Here is a 15,966-nt window from a genome sequence, read left to right as displayed (position 1 = left end):
CATTACGCGGCCGAGGAGCAGGACCCAGGCAGGCTGATCGCGCTAGTGAGCCTCGGGCATCACGCGGCCGAGGAGCAGGACTGGTGAGCCTCGGGCATTACGTGGCCGAGGAGCAGGGCTGGCGAGCCTCGGGCATCACGCGGCCGAGGAGCAGGACCCAGGCGGGCTGACCGCGCTGGTGAGCCTCGGGCATCACGCGGCCGAGGAGCAGGACTGGTGAGCCTCGGGCATCACGCAGCTGAGGAGCAGGACTGGTGAGCCTCGGGCCTTTATTTTGACTGGCGACCCGGCCGCGCGAGCGCGCGGGCGGCTGGGCCCGCTTTTCTCTGGGGAAGGTCAAGAGGCCGTCCCTTTTCGGCGTTCACCGGGCTTCGGGCTTGATATGATTAGGGCTAAACGTGATTAATGCCTTTAAGTCTGTCTCGGTTAGTGTCCCCGAGGCCGGCGCCTTGTATGCCTTGGTATCCGCGCTGCGCCGCGGCCCTCTGTCATGCCCTGCTGCACTTATGGCGAGGTGACGCCTTCCTTCCCTGCAGCAGACTTCGGGAGAGGAAGGGTCGTCGCTTTTGGCGGGATGCGGCCCGCCTATAAGTGGCGTGAGGCCAGTTGCCGAGGGAAGATCTTTTCCTCCGTGTGTGTCGTGCTGTCTCGTGCCTCATCGTCTTGTTTGTGCTAATCGTTCCTTCTTTCCTTGCCGAAGGTCAGTGAGAATGGTGTCCTCTTCCTCCCGTTCATCTTCCTCTTCGTCGAAGGCCGGGGGGTCGGCTGCTTCGTCAAACCCTGGCTCGTCGTAAGACGAAAAGGCGGCCAGGGCCCTAGAGGCCTTGATGTGGCCCCACGACCACGACTCCACCGTGGGCGAGTCGTCGCTAAGTCTCCTCCGGGATCGCTATAGTGTCCCGGAGGAGTTTGTCCTTCTAGCTCCCGAGCATGGCCAACGTGCCTACGACCCGATTCCTGGGGGCTTTGCCCTCACCCTCGATGCTTTCGAGGCCGGGCTACGCCTCCCTCTGCATCCCGTCATAGTCTCCTGCCTTTCTTGGTGGTGTATTTCCCCATCCCAAATGGCGCCGAACTCGTGGCGCTATCTGGTGGCGTTTTTGGGCGAGTGTCATTACGCCGATATATCCCCGACCCGCGCCCTCTTCCTCTCCTGCTTTCGTCTTTCCAAGGGGTCGGGGGGCTACTACATGTCTGCCCGAGCGGGTTTCAGGGTGAGCGGGGCCCCTTCCAGCAACAAGGGGTGGAAGGAGCGCTTCTTTTTTATCAGTCGCTCGGAGGACTGGGGGTTTGGGGTCCGCTGGGGGGCGCGTGTGATAGACAACACTACCCCAGCTTTGGACGATGATGAGCGCCGAGGGCTTCGGAGGCTTAGAGAAATCCTCCCGGTCTCCCGAGCCATCCAGAGCATGTCTGAGCGGTGGTTAGTGGAGGCGGGCCTTAGCCCGGTGCCTCTAGGTACGCTCCGAGGAGCGGTTCCTTTGGGGGTTTCCTTTCCTTTTCTTGCGCGTTTTCGTTTGACTAATAGTCGTCCTGATCTTTCTCGGCAGAAATGGTGCGCCTTGAGGCCTTGCGTGGGGGGAAGACTTCTGCCGCGTCGGGCCGTTCACCTTCCGTCGCCAAGGTGGGTACGAGGGAAGCCCCCGTGGACGTCGAGGCGCGCAAGTCTCAGAAGAGGGCGCGGGAGCCATCGGGCGGAGGTCTCGAGGTGGTTGCAGCTCTGGCAGTGGGAGCTGCTGCGGCATCGGCGGTGGAAGGTGCCGCAGGAAGTCTCGGGGGAGGCGAGGCTGGACCGAGCGGGGGTGTGGCGACAGAGGCGCATCGCCAGCCTTCCGTCCACGAGCTTCTTTGTCTTCCGTTAAGGGAGGATGAGCCGTACTTGGCGCGGGAGATGGGTGCTCTTCCCCGCGGTGTGGCCACCGACCCGCTGGTGGCCCGATGGGATGGTCTTACCAGAGGCACTCGGGTGTGGGCCGACGGGGATATTGCGGGCAGGTTTATCCGAGGTGGGCTTCATCCCGATATAGCTCGGGATCTGTATTCCTTGCCGTCCGATGCTCTGCTTGGCAAGGCAGCCAAGTCTCTGTTATGGGTAAGCGTCATTTCGTCCCTCGGTTTACCCGTTCCCGACCGGGCTCGGTTCTGACCTTATCCTTGCCCTTTCCTCAGGGCAACCATTATGCCGCCGCTTTGATGGATCGCGTACGAGATGTGGGACAAGTTATCGCCGCTTTAAGCAGCCGTAACGTCGAGCTCCGGAGGCAGGTGGACGAGGCTCGGGCCGGGGCAGGCCCTGAGGCAGTTGCTGCGGCCGAGCAGCGAGCTTTGGATTCGGAGGCGGAGGCGGCGCGCCTGAATTCCGAGCTCCAGGCATCTGCTGAGCTGCTCGCGGAGTTTCGGGCGTGACTGGAAGCGTCTGAGGAGCGCGGTACGGAGCTCCAGGCGCTTCTGAAGGCGTCGGTGGCGGAGGCTCGCTTAGCGAGGGCCGACTCCATCGAGCTGGTTCGGCGTCTCGAGGAGGCACGAGCCGAGGCGTCAGGGGCCTCCGAGGCTCTGGAGGCCGAGATCCGCCAAAGGCCGGAGAAGGACAAGAAGCTGATCGAGGACTACAAGGATTCCTCGGGTTTTCAACTAGGCCTTGTCCGGACCGGGCGGGTCTCCTATGAGTAATGGTATCGGGTGGCCCTTGCCCGTTTTAAGGCACGCTATCCCGATTCGGAGGTCGTGGAGGACCGTTTTGGCTCCTTTCCTGAAGATCTGGGCGTCGACATGCCAACAGAGGTTCCTTTTGATGATAGTCCAGACGTTCCTGAGGATTGATGTCCTTTGTATTTTCGCTTTTTGTAACACCTCCTTTGCTTTTGAATGAACGTGCTCCTTTTTTCTTTCTCAATTAATTATCTGGGCTTCGGCTCTCGTGGCTGTCCGAGTCTTATGGGAAGAACTTTTTGAGGTTTTGTGCGTTCCAAGTCCTTGGTAGGGACTGACCCTCCATTGTGGTGAGTCGGAATGCGCCGGTTCCGATGACTTAGGTCACCCGATAGGTGCCTTCCCAATTGGGGGCCAGCTTGCCTCTTAGTCGGGCTGGATCGCTGATTTCGGTTCGCCGCAGGACCAGGTCGCCCAACCCGATGGGTTGAGGTCGTACCTTTCGGTTATAAACCCTTGCGACCGCCCTTTTGTAGGAGAGGGCTCTCACATGCGCGTCGGCGCGTCGCTCCTCCAGTAAGTCGAGAGCGGCTCGGAGTCCTTCGTCCGAGGCTCCCTCGTCATAGCTTTTTGTCCGGAGGGTGGCGATAGCTACTTCGGGGGGAAGGACGGCTTCGGTTCCGAATGCGACGCTGTACGGGGACTCCCCCGTTGCTGTTTTTGGAGTGGTACGTAGCGCCCATAGTACGCTCGGGAGCTCGTCCGTCCAGGTTGTCCGAGCCGCGGACACCCTTCTTTTGAGCCCGTTTAGGATGGACCGATTGGTCACCTCTGTTAGCCCGTTCGTTTGAGGGTGAGCGACCGGGCTGTACTTCAGGCGGATTCCATGTCTCGCGCAGAACTCCCGAAATCTCTGACTGGCGAACTGGGGTCCGTTATCTGTGACGATGGTTGTGGGCAGGCCGAACCGAGTAATCAAATTTTTCCATACGAACTTCTCTACTTGATGCGCCGTAATTGTCGCCAATGGTTCGGCTTCGACCCACTTCGTGAAATAGTCCACACCGACGATGAGGAATCTCCGCTGTCCTGCAGCCAAAGGAAAGGGCCCGAGGATGTCTAACCCCCATTGCGCAAACGGCCACGCGCAGTCGATGGGAGTTAGCGGGACTGCGGGGAGCCGAGGCGTGCGGGCGTGCTCTTGGCATGAGGTACACCGTTGCACGTGTGTTCTCGCATCCCGGCACATGGTCGGCCAGTAGTAGCCTTGGCGGAGTATTTTATGTGCTAGGATACGTCCGCCGATGTGTTCTCCGCAGGCGCCCTCGTGTACTTCTGCCAGGACGGTTTGCGCCTCGTCGGGTTCCAAGCATCGCAGGAGGGGGTACGAGAAAGACCGCTTATAGAGCCGTCCGCCCGTCTCGATATACCATGCATGTGTGCGAAGCAGGCGCCGGGCTGATGCTTTGTCGGGTGGAAGAACTCCGTCCCGTTTAAAGCGTAGCAGTTCTTGTACCCAGGAGGACTCGTTGCTGGCAGCCGTGACCGCGACCTCGAAGGCGCGGGCGGGTATCTCCTCGAGCTCCGGTCCGACTTCGGGGGCATGTTTTGAGGCCAGTTTAGCCAGCGCGTCGGCGCGCTCGTTCTCCCCCCTCGGGACATTAGACAATGTAAAATGAAGGAACTTTGCGGTTAAGTCCCTCACCTGCGCCAGGTATCTGGCCATGGTTGGGTCGCGGGCTTCGTATCCTCCGCTAAGTTGCTCGGCCACAAGCTGGGAGTCGGTAAGGACATGAAGGGCATCCACCTGCATCTCGAGGGCCAGTCTGAGTCCTGCCAGGAGTGCCTCATACTCCGCCTCGTTGTTAGTGGCACGGAATCCGAAGCGGAGGGAACGCTCGAATGTCCGCCCATCGGGGGCCCGGAGCACCAGCCCTGCGCCAGCACCTTTTGAGTTGGCTGATCCGTCGACGTGCAGGACCCAAGCGTCGGGAGGTTGTGCGAGGCCCTCGCTCCCGTCCTGGGTTAACTCCGCTTGCTGGCAGCCGTGACCGCGACCTCGAAGGCGCGGGCGGGTATCTCCTCGAGCTCCGGTCCGACTTCGGGGGCATGTTTTGAGGCTAGTTTAGCCAGCGCGTCGGCGCGCTCGTTCTCCCCCCTCGGGACATTAGACAATGTAAAATGAAGGAACTTTGCGGTTAAGTCCCTCACCTGCGCCAGGTATCTGGCCATGGTTGGGTCGCGGGCTTCGTATCCTCCGCTAAGTTGCTTGGCCACAAGCTGGGAGTCGGTAAGGACATGAAGGGCATCCACCTACATCTCGAGGGCCAGTCTGAGTCCTGCCAGGAGTGCCTCGTACTCTGCCTCGTTGTTAGTGGCACGGAATCCGAAGTGGAGGGAACGCTCGAATGTCCGCCCATCGGGGGCCCGGAGCACCAGCCCTGCGCCAGCACCTTTTGAGTTGGCTGATCCGTCGACGTGCAGGACCCAAGCGTCGGGAGGTTGTGCGAGGCCCTCGCTCCCGTCCCGGGTTAACTCCGCTTGCTGGCAGCCGTGACCGCGACCTCGAAGGCGCGGGCGGGTATCTCCTCGAGCTCCGGTCCGACTTCGGGGGCATGTTTTGAGGCCAGTTTAGCCAGCGCGTCGGCGCGCTCGTTCTCCCCCCTTGGGACATTAGACAATGTAAAATGAAAGAACTTTGCGGTTAAGTCCCTCACCTGCGCCAGGTATCTGGCCATGGTTGGGTCGCGGGCTTCGTATCGTCCGCTAAGTTGCTCGGCCACAAGCTGGGAGTCGGTAAGGACATGAAGGGCGTCCACCTGCATCTCGAGGGCCAGTCTGAGTCCTGCCAGGAGTGCCTCGTACTCCGCCTCGTTGTTAGTGGCACAGAATCCGAAGCGGAGGGAACGCTCGAATGTCCGCCCATCGGGGGCCCGGAGCACCAGCCCTACGCCAGCACCTTTTGAGTTGGCTGATCCGTCGACGTGCAGGACCCAGGCATCGGGAGGTTGTGCGAGGCCCTCGCTCCCGTCCTGGGTTAACTCCGCGATGAAGTCGGCCACGGACTGGGCTTTGATAGCCGTCCTGGGTACGTATTGAATGTCATGTTCGCCGAGCTCCACCGCCCATTTGAGGAGTCGTCCTGCGACATCGAACTTGGACAAGACCAATCTGAGCGGCTGATTTGTAACCACCTCCACCGGGTGAGCTTGGAAGTAAGGGCGCAGCTTGCAGGCGGACAGCACGAGGGCGAGCGCCAACTTCTCGATCGGGGGGTACCGTTCCTCGGGACCACTAAGGACGTGGCTGGTGTAGTAGACCGGGAGTTGATTGCCGGAGCTTTCTTTGACCAGGACGGAGCTTACTGCGTGCTGGGAGGCAGCAAGGTAGAGGCTCAGCTTCTCACCAGGGGAGACCGAGGCGAGCCGATGGAGGTTGGCTAGGTGTTGCTTTACTTGCTGGAGGGCCACCTCGCATTCCGCCGTCCATTGGAAACCTTTTGGGTTCTTTAGTGCCCTAAAGAAGGGAAAACAACGATCTCCTGATCGGGTGAGGAAGCGGGACAAGGCGACGAGCTTCCCGTTGAGGCGCTGTAGGTCCTTAATCGTCCGAGGTGATTGCATGTTGATGATCGCCCGGAGCTTCTCTGGATCGGCGTCGATCCCTCTTTCGTGCACGATGAATCCGAGGAACTTCCCAGTCGTGACGCCGAAAGCGCATTTTGTGGGGTTGAGCCGCATGCCGACCTGGCGGAGTATAGCGAAAGCTTCGGCTAAATCGGCCAAGTGAGTCCCGGCTTCTTGGCTTTTTACGATCATGTCGTCAACATACACCTCCATGCTTCGTCCGATCTGGCGGGCGAATATTTTGTTCACCGCTTTTTGATATGTCGCACCGGCGTTTTTCAGTCCGAAGGGCATAACTTTATAAAAGTAGACCCCTTGGTTGGTGATGAAGGCCGTGTGCTCTTGATCTTCAGGTGCCATCCTGATCTGGTTATAGCCCGAGAAGGCGTCCATGAATGAGAGGCGGGTGTGGCCTGCCGTGGCGTCGACCAGCTGGTCGACCCGTGGTAGGGGATAACAGTCCTTCGGGCATGCCTTGTTAAGACTGGTGTAGTCAACGCACATCCTCCAGCTTCCATTTGCTTTCTTGACAAGGACTACATTGGACAGCCATTGCGGGTATCCGGCTTCTTTTATGAAGCCAGCCTTCAAGAGGCGAGTTACTTCTTCTCGTACGGCTATATGTCGTTCCGGGGCTTGCCGCCTCAGCTTTTGTTTTATCGGGCGAGCATCGCTGGAGATGCTGAGGTGATGCAGGGCGACTTCTGGGTCGACGCCCGTCATGTCAGAGGGCGACCAAGCGAAGACATCAGCGTTTTCCTGTAGGTGGCCGATGAGTTGTTCTCGTTCTTGCTCGGGCAATTCCGACCCGACCCTGATTGTCTGTTCCGGGCGATCTCCTTGCAGCGGTACAGCGACCGTGGTTCCTTTTGGCCCGACGTAGGGAGCCGATTTCTGTATCTCTCGGTGGTCCGCCAGTGGTGGTTCGGCCCTGGGCCTCTTAGGTAACGAGACGACAGTCAAGTAGCAGTGCCGGGACTCCCGGGGGCTTCCTGCGGTCTCTCCGGTCCCGGCGGGGGTCGGGAACTTCACGGTTTGATAGTAGGTTGAGACGACGGCTCTGATTTTGTTGAGTGTCGGCCGGCCGAGGATAGCGTTGTACGCAGCGGGGAGGTTGATGACCAGGAAGGTGGTCATCGTTGTCCTTGACCTCGGTGGAACTCCCAGGGTCAGGGGCAAAGTAATCGCCCCTAGTGGTGAGATTGAGTCGCCAGTGAAGCCGGTGAGCGCTGAGGACACCGGCTTCATGCTATCTCTGGGTAGGCCGAGCTTTTGGTAGGCGTCGAAGTATAGTATGTCAGCCGAGCTCCCGGTATCGACCATGATTCTTTTTACCTGTGCGTTGGCGACCCTGGCTGATATCACGAGCGCATCGTCGTGCTCGGCCTGTTCATGCGTCTTGGCCGGGAAGGTGATACTGGGTCCGGGTGCGTATCTGGGGGCTTTAGCTGAGGCGGCTCGGGCGTATGCCTTCTTTCGGGACATGGAGTCCCCCCCGGACGCGGGGCCGCCCGATATTACGTCAATGTGTCGCTCGACGGGCCCTTCCGGGCGTGGCGACGATTCTTTGTTTGGGTGGAGATACTGATCGAGGTACCCCCTACGGATGAGCTCCTCGATCTGTCTTTTCAACTCCCGACACTATTCAGTGTCATGCCCCCGTTGCCGGTGGAAGCGACAGTATTTCGATTGGTCTGCCAACGCCCGGGGGTTTCTCATCGGGTAGGGTTCTTTGAGCAGTCCCTTCTCCCTTATATGAAGGAATATATCCGTTCGGGATGAATTCAAAGCTGGGAGAGGAGGCCTCAGAGTCGACGGGTCGGACCTATCTGACCTACGCCGGGATGTCGCGGGCTGTTGCTGTCGAGGCGGCTCTGACTTGGTCCCTTTGTGTCCCCTGGGTCTCCCGGCCATCAACGTTTCTGCAGCGACGAACTAGCTTGCCCTCTGAAGCATCTCGGGCACTGTCGTGGGGGGTCGTTCTACCAGGGACCAGAAGAACCTGGAGGGCCGTAAGCCTATCATGAATGCCTGCATTAATAGGGAAGGATGGGCGTCCGAGAGCCCTCGGATCAGTGTCATAAAACGATCCAAGAAGTGGGAAAGGGTCTCGTCTTCCCCTTGGTTGAGTCCGAGGAGCAGCGCCGCGGACGGCTTTGGGCGGGCATAAGCGAGGAAGTTGAGTTCGAAGTCCCGGGCGAGCTGGTCGAAGGAGGAGATGGTCCCCGCCTTGAGGCTGCCGTACCACGCGCGGGTTGGTCCCCTCAAAGTCGTCGGGAATGCTCTGCACATCAGAGCGTCAGAAGTTCCGTATAGCGCCATTTGGGCGCGAAACGCGGCTACGCGATCCGCAGGGTCGGTGGCGCCGTCGTAAGTGTCCAGGGATGGGAGCCGAAAGTGCGGAGGGATGGCCTGATCTTGAATTTCGGTCGCGAACGGGGACCCTTGGTATCCGTCCGTTCCAGGCTCCCCTTTCGACCTGCGGATTTCTTGCTGTACCTCGTTAAGACGTTGATTGAAGAGACGCAGCTGTGCTTGTAGGATGTTGGTCGAGTCCGCGGGTGGCCGCTCGGGTTCTGGATGGTTCGGGGTGCCCACGGTCTCCCAGTCCCCGAGCCGGGTCGTTTGGTTTCGAGGCGACGGGGGGGGGGGGGCTCGGGGAGCGGTGCGTGCTCCCGAGGGGCGGATTCCCGTTGATGCAAGGGCTGGTCCGCTGGCCGGGGGATGAGCGGAACGATGGCCTGTACCACACCCGCTAGTGCCCTTACTTGGTGGGCAAGGTCGTGGAAGGCCTCGGGGGAAACAGATGGGGGTACGACAGTGGCGTCGGGCGGCGACAAGCCCGGGTCATTGAGTAAGCGCCAGTATTGCTCCGAAGCCGTGGCGGGGCGCTCGTCTTGGGGCTCCTCCCGTGAGGGATGATCTCCCGGGGTCCCGACCAGGTGCGTCCTCGCAGCCGATGGATCGCCAAAGTGGGTCCGCTGACCAGTCGACATTCCGGCCCTTCTTCTAGCGCCAAAATGTTACGGCAGGTAACTGTTCAGCCGTGGCCTTGGGGCCGTCGCGGCTTGGTCCGGGCCCGGAAGGCGGTGGTCAACGGGCGGGGGAGTCCCTCGGCTCTGCTGGATCTCCAAAGGCGGTGATCTCCGAAGACTTCGCACCTGCACAAAGGTCGGGTCGGGGTGCTCGACCCGACCCCTCCGACGATCAAGTTAGTAAAGGATGTGGAGGGGGCTTAGGAGGAGGGGAAGCCTCCGTCTGTTGAGCGTGTTGAGAGTGTCCCTTTTCTTTGGGGAGTTCGGGAGTATTTATAGACGGATTTAGCGTTATTGGATGTGACTGCCCGCTAGAGCGGGGTGGTACTTTCTGATGGCGTCTGACGCGGTCGCTGGGGTCGCGTGGTGGAACGGTTTGCCGCAGGGTATGGGCGAGAGCTGGTCGTCGCCTTGCCTTGTCGAGGTCAACCACGCCGGGTCGGGGGTTGCTGCGTGGCAGCGGAAGTTGTCAGCGCGGGTCTAGTCAGCGTTATTGCCTTTAGACTCGGGCAGACTGATGTGGGGCCGTCGTCGTGGCGCGTCGTTCGGCCATTATTTCCCCTATCACTAACAGTGGTAAAAAGTCATGGATAGAAGTTTCTTCCCCCGAAAAAGGAGTATCCAACTCAACAGATCCAGCAAACAAAAAATTCTCTTTGTCGCCGTAATTAACAGTCCAAACAATCACACACAAATCATTAATCGTGATAGTAAAGGGAATAGAGAGAGAGAGAGAGAGAGAGAGAGAGAGAGAGAGAGTACACAGATTGCTCTGCGAGAGAGAGAGAGAGAGTACACAGATTGCTCCGCGAAGGGGTTCCAAAGTGACGGTTCTTCCGGGGAAATCGGGAGTCCCTCTGTGGTCTGTGCTACCTATTCCATTCCACCCAATAGATCAAATGATTCAGACACCAAAAGCAACAAACCATTAAAAACCAACGTTTTGCACTCTTCTTAAAGGGTAGGAAGGGAGGAAGGTGGCTTGCCTTGGTAGAAGACCCTACGGAATCCCTTAATAAATCCGACGCGCCTCTCGTCGTAGCGGAACCCCGCCTTCCATATCAGAGACCCATACCCGAACACCCACAGCACCATCTTGCGATTTCCCTCCCACTCCTCGTCTTCTCCCTCCCTATACCAGTTCCGAGGACGGAGAGGGGAGAGACGTCCAAGTGATCGTGTTCTGTTACTCTTTGCGTCAGTCACAAAGTTCGGGGCGGTGATCGCCTGTATCATCGACACCATGGAACATTTGGCCCTTCTCAGAGGCGGCCGGCTCCTCGTCGCATTTATTTCACGGGACCCACAGTCTCGTACGAGAAATATACGCGTCCCCTGACTGAGACGACACAGGCAATCACTGCCTTCGTGGTCGAAGCTGGTTGGCTGTAGCTTTTCCGCGTTTGTTTCGAGAGATGGAGTTAAACGATTGGCGTTTGTAAATAAGATTTTTTTTAAAAAAACCTTTAATATATACGCTTTTACATATCGACCCTCTAGGAAATGTAACAATATCATATTTGTCCTCCCAAGCTAAAAAACTTGCATATGCATCCCTATATTTAATCTATTGATTATATACTTTAAAAACTTACTATGTTGTAAAGTCTATTAGGAATATTTTATATAGTTTTAACTCAAACTAATGGTTGGTGGACGTATATACATTGAAAATTCTTAACTCGAAGTAATATATCGTTTGGTTTGTCTATTTTAATATATATTTTTAATTAAACTAATGCTTGGTGGACAATGAAAATTTTAAGGGTAGATATGCTATTTCTGGACATCGTATGAATGGATTTGTAAAAGCAGCAATAGTATATAAAGATACCGAATGCAGTCTACGGATAGATTTGTAAGGCCAGTCGAGGCCCGGCCCAAACCTTCTGTGCTTATTTTAGGCCGATCCGGCCCATAATCGCCCAATTACTGAAGCGGATCTAAAATCCGAAATCGAAAGCCCAGAAATCTCCCTAAGAAGAATATTCTTGTGTTTTGGGGGCAAATTGACCGTCCCATTCCCCATCTCTCTCCTCGAGCAGATGAGATGTTGAAGGCGACTTCTTTATGCCGTTGTCTCCTCCCCTCTGTCTGACTCTTATCCCAAATCCCCCTGAAAGCATGCGATCCAAACGCCTCGCTTCACACTCCGCGAACAAAGCTTCTTCTTCCTCCTCTTCTTCTCACTCCTCCGCGACTGCCGCCGACTCCCTACTGCCAACCACGGAGGACCCTCCCTCCACCAACGGCGGCCCCGGTGGCCGCTCGGCCCCCCAGACTCCTCCTGACTCGAAACCCCTCCCGGAACCCCACGCGGCCGCCTCACCTGCCGCCACGTCGAGGCGTAGCGAGCGGAAGCGGAAACCCCGCGAGTTCGGCAGCAAGAGCTCCCCCGAAATCCGACAGAAGAAGGTTTGGTCGGAGCACGATGAGGTCGAGCTCCTCAAGGGCGCCCTCGCCTTCCGCTCCCGCACCGACGCCCTTCCCAAGCAGCCCACCATGGCTGCCTTCTTCGCCTCCATCAAGAGCTCCGTCGGCCCCCACCTCACCGCCGATCAGGCCGGCTACAAGCTCAAGCGCCTCAAGAGCAAGTTCGTCCACTCAGCCTCCGCCGGTCCTGCCGCGGGCGCCACCGCCCACGACCGCCGTATCTACGAGCTGTCCACCGATGTCTGGGCCGAGGAGGTCAAACATGGGGATACCGAGGAGGATGAGAGCGGGGACGTGGCCGCCGCGGCGGACGCTGAGGGCGAGGAGGAGGAGACGGGTGGGGACAATGATAGGTACCCGTTCATCAGGGAAGCGGCAGCGGCGTATTGGAAGGTGAACGGGCGGTGCATGTCGGGGGTGCTTTTGGAGAAGGGGCTGAAGTTGATTGATCCGTCCAAGGGGACGGCGCTGGAGGAGAAGTTGAGGAAGCAGTGCGAGACCGAGATGGAATTATGGATGAAGCGGCTTGATATGTTGAAAGAGATATCTGAGCTGTTGCTTGAGGCCCATAAGAGCTCCAGATTGTAGCTTCTTCTTCAGGTTAAGTACGTTCTTTAAACATTGGGTTGCTCTGCTCTTTTGCACCCAATTACGACTTAGAATACTTGCCTTTCCCTAGTGTCACTGTTGCTGTTGATAGTTGTCTAAGTTCTTATGATTGCTCCTTCTTTTCCTGGTTAATATTGGCTCGTATTGAAGATTTCCATTGTGTTTCTAATGTTTCTAACTATGTTGCTTTGCATTGTACCAAAATGCTAGTTGGTATTGAGTGAAAACATCTTATTTGTTACAAAACATGATCTGTCTTTGCAATGCAATGACCTCAAGTCCCACTTGGCAATTTTATATATTTAAGCTTAACTGGCCATATACTAAATCTTGTTTCTGGCGTTTTGTCATTATCAAGAATTTTCCAAATTGTGTTTTCAATATGAGCCTTTATTTGTCTATTAGTTGGATGATAGCATGAGCCTTTGGTTGCATTTTGTGTGAAGATTGCCTTTCAAGATTAGGGGTTTTTTCTATATATATTTAGCTCCAGTTCTAACATCTCACAATCTCCTTCTCAAATAAATTTATCCACCAGGCACATTGTCTTATGTTAGTTATACATCTTAAGAGTCTTGTGCCTGTGATGGGTGCTTGCACTTGTTTGGCTTACTCTCTTTTACAATGGCATCTGAGATCAAATCAACACAATGGACAGCATATGAGGAACAATATATTAGTTCACTCCATTGACCAAGCAACTAATTAGATTGATGGCAACAATATGTTTTCTTATCTATATGCCAACATCTTGTTGTTGCAGCTCCTAATGCATTTATCTATCAGTAATATCAACATATTGTGCAGCTTGGTATATCACAGAAATCCATCCTAAGAAACTTGTAATCACTCCACACTGGAGTGACAATGGCATCTGAGATCAAATCAACACAATGGACAGCATATGAGGAACAATAAATTAGTTCACTCCATTGACCCAGCAACTAATTAGATTGATGGCAACAATATGTTTTCTTATCTATATGTCAACATCTTGTTGCAGCTCCTAATGCATTTATCTATCCGCAATATCTACATATTGTGCGGCATGATATATCACAGAAATCCATCCTAAGAAACTTGTAATCACTCCACACTGGATTTGATAGAAATTTCACTTTCAATGCATGCATGTGACTCCATGATTCTGCTTTTAAACCACTTTCATTGACAGTTTCCAAGTTCATATGTTCTGTACGTTTGTATTCTAGACCATATTGTCCATCTGTCTATCAGAATCTGATAGCATGAAAATGGGATTATAGACTCACTAAACCATATATTCATTGACTCTGCAGTTTATGGCAAAAGAATCTATGATGTTTTAATTGTGTCAGTTTACCTCTTTTCTTTTTTGCAACCTTCAGATATATGTTGTTGAATTTATCCAGTGGCCCCTTCATTCTTGGCCATTTTCTTGTCATCTTTAAAGTATGTGTTTCTTTCTCCAAATATTCTGTTCTCTTTCCACATTTGAACAACTGAGATCATCTTATTATCCTTTTTTTGCCCAGAGCCCTTTTATGTGTGTGTGCTTCGACCCCTATAGTGTGTTGCATTAAATTACTAACCTCATTAATGACTTCCTGACATGCTTAATAGTTAAAAGTAGTGCTGCATTCAATTTTCTCATGTACATATTTGTAACTTTATTGTAGATATGTTGAATGTGTGGTACACAGAATGTACTTATTGTGGATGAACCATGGGATGGCAATTTTGCCTTGTTATGCCTGGAGTGCCTACAAAAAGGTCTTGAAGAGCAAGCACAAGAGCAATAAGGTATGATCATAAATTGTATCTAATAAACAGAATAGGTATGTACCACCAAAGTCAGAAGTAGAACCCTATTCAAGTACCTTTCAAATAAAGTCTTTTCCTATATTTATCTTTTTATTGATGAACAATTTGCCTTCATGGTGGTTAGAGAAGCTCTAGATTATAAGGAGTTGTAGAGTCGAAAGAAGCAATGAACTCTTAAGTTTGAATAGAGATTTTAGGATTTTTTTGGGACTTTAGGTGTGTTAGTATTTTTTTTAATTAAAATTGGTTCGGTTCAATCCGAATCGATTAACTGAATTGAAAAAGAATATCCTTGTAAATTGGAATCATTTATAGTCTTCAAAATTGAGAAGTAGAGAACTGCATATAAAATGCATTAATCAATAAGTGTATATTAGTCATCAACTGCAAATTAATATAATTAATTAGTAGAGAACTGCATATAAAACGCATAAATCTAAGTGGCTAATCTTTTGCTTCCTCCGCTGCCAACTTGGCGTCGTCGGAACAAATCCTAACCAAACCGCCACGGTCAGTGGTACTTTTGACCTAACTATAGTTAAGTCAAAGTGGGGAACGAGTGATGCCGATTCACGCGTGAAAGTGCTTCGAACGGCACCGGCTCACAATGATGAAATAATTGCTGATGGAATTGTGTCGTCAAGCACTATACTCATTTGCTATCGTTTAGAGAATTTTTTGTATATATACATATTGATGGCCGTAGTTTAATGTCATTAAACTGGTTTGGTATTCTGTTTAAAAGTTATATTTAATTAGATAAAATATATTATACTCACTCCTCGAGTATTATCTAAAATGATATGAGTATTTTTTATTTTAATCTTAATTTTTTTCTAAATACATATATTAGTTAACTTATTTAAGTTTTATTTATTTTTAATTTTATTATAATAAATTTTAAAATAAGTTAAATTTAAAAAAATAAATAAAATTAAAAATAAATTATACGAGAAAGAACTCTACTAAATTCATGCTCAATGTTCTTGAGCTTACATCTTTGTTAGTCATATTAAGGGTATAATCTTAAATTCCTCAAATACTATCATACTATCATATTAGCTAATGATTTGTTAATAAATTTAAATTGATCTTTAAAATATTTTTAATACATTAATTATATACTATAATAAGTTTTAAATAATATTCATAATTATCATAAAACTGAATATTTTATATCTTTTTTTATCATTTATGTCAATTATTTCTTTCATAGAACCTTTTAATAGTTATGTGTACGATCTTTTCAACTATTCTAATCAAGACTTAACACACTCATGTAAATTATATATGCTCAAACTATTTATAAAATCCTTAAACTAATCAACCTTATTTAATTGGGTACCCGAGACTTGGGCTAAATATCAACCTGATTAAGTCAGTCAAAAATTAAAGATCAAAATAAAAAAATTGTTCAAAATTTGATTTTATTCAAATTCAATCAAAACTTGATTAATTGAGTCTAAATCTAGTCGAGGAATCAAAATATAATCATAATAAAGAATGATCAAAATATTTGATTAAAATAAATCAAATATCAATTCTATGAATACGGACATAAGTCAAAAAATTTAATTTCTTAAAGTCAAAATTATAATTTTGCGGAGGATATATAAAGAAATTATCTAATTTTCAAATGGTATAAATGAAAAAATAAATTTAAGGACATAATCTAAAATTATTTAATTTTGAGAAATAAAAATATCTTTCTTAAAAGACTAAATCCTCACTTGCAATTGTCATCGTTACGTTCCACCGCTCCCATGTGCGCGAGTTGGTAGTGCAATTGTCCTTCGTTACTTGCACATTGC

At 52.1% G+C, this 15,966-nt stretch overlaps 1 protein-coding gene and 1 long non-coding RNA gene across 3 annotated transcripts in view; one reads left to right on the top strand and one right to left on the bottom strand.

The window, feature by feature from the left end:
• LOC135636683 (uncharacterized) overlaps positions 1-10,529 on the bottom strand; it is a 31,885-nt gene extending 21,356 nt beyond the window's left edge. The window contains exons 1-2 of the long non-coding RNA XR_010495987.1: positions 10,297-10,529; positions 10,107-10,183 (exon numbers count right to left, since the gene is read on the bottom strand). This is a non-coding gene — a long non-coding RNA (uncharacterized LOC135636683). The remainder of the gene's footprint in view (positions 1-10,106; positions 10,184-10,296) is intronic.
• A 790-nt stretch (positions 10,530-11,319) lies between these two features.
• LOC135618075 (probable transcription factor At4g00390) lies at positions 11,320-14,236 on the top strand. 2 transcript variants are annotated; one of them, XM_065118978.1, is made up of 2 exons: positions 11,320-12,343; positions 14,011-14,236. In XM_065118978.1, the coding sequence occupies exon 1, from the start codon at positions 11,381-11,383 to the stop codon at positions 12,329-12,331; it is 951 nt and encodes a 316-aa protein (XP_064975050.1). In that variant the 5' UTR covers positions 11,320-11,380; the 3' UTR covers positions 12,332-12,343; positions 14,011-14,236. The 2 variants fall into 2 exon arrangements, with proteins under 2 accessions (XP_064975050.1, XP_064975057.1); XM_065118985.1 differs by having other exon boundaries at positions 11,320-12,348.
• Positions 14,237-15,966: the final 1,730 nt, after the last annotated feature.

The sequence above is a fragment of the Musa acuminata genome, chromosome BXJ1-3 (genome assembly GCF_036884655.1).
Source record: "Musa acuminata AAA Group cultivar baxijiao chromosome BXJ1-3, Cavendish_Baxijiao_AAA, whole genome shotgun sequence".
Classification (NCBI taxonomy): domain Eukaryota; kingdom Viridiplantae; phylum Streptophyta; class Magnoliopsida; order Zingiberales; family Musaceae; genus Musa; species Musa acuminata.
Note: the sequence above shows the minus strand (reverse complement) of the source record. Positions and strands in the feature narration are given on the sequence as shown.

Bases quoted from the DNA above. Each gene is read 5' to 3' on its own strand.
- LOC135618075 (XM_065118978.1), top strand. From the start codon at position 11,381: ATGCCGTTGTCTCCTCCCCTCTGTCTGACTCTTATCCCAAATCCCCCT.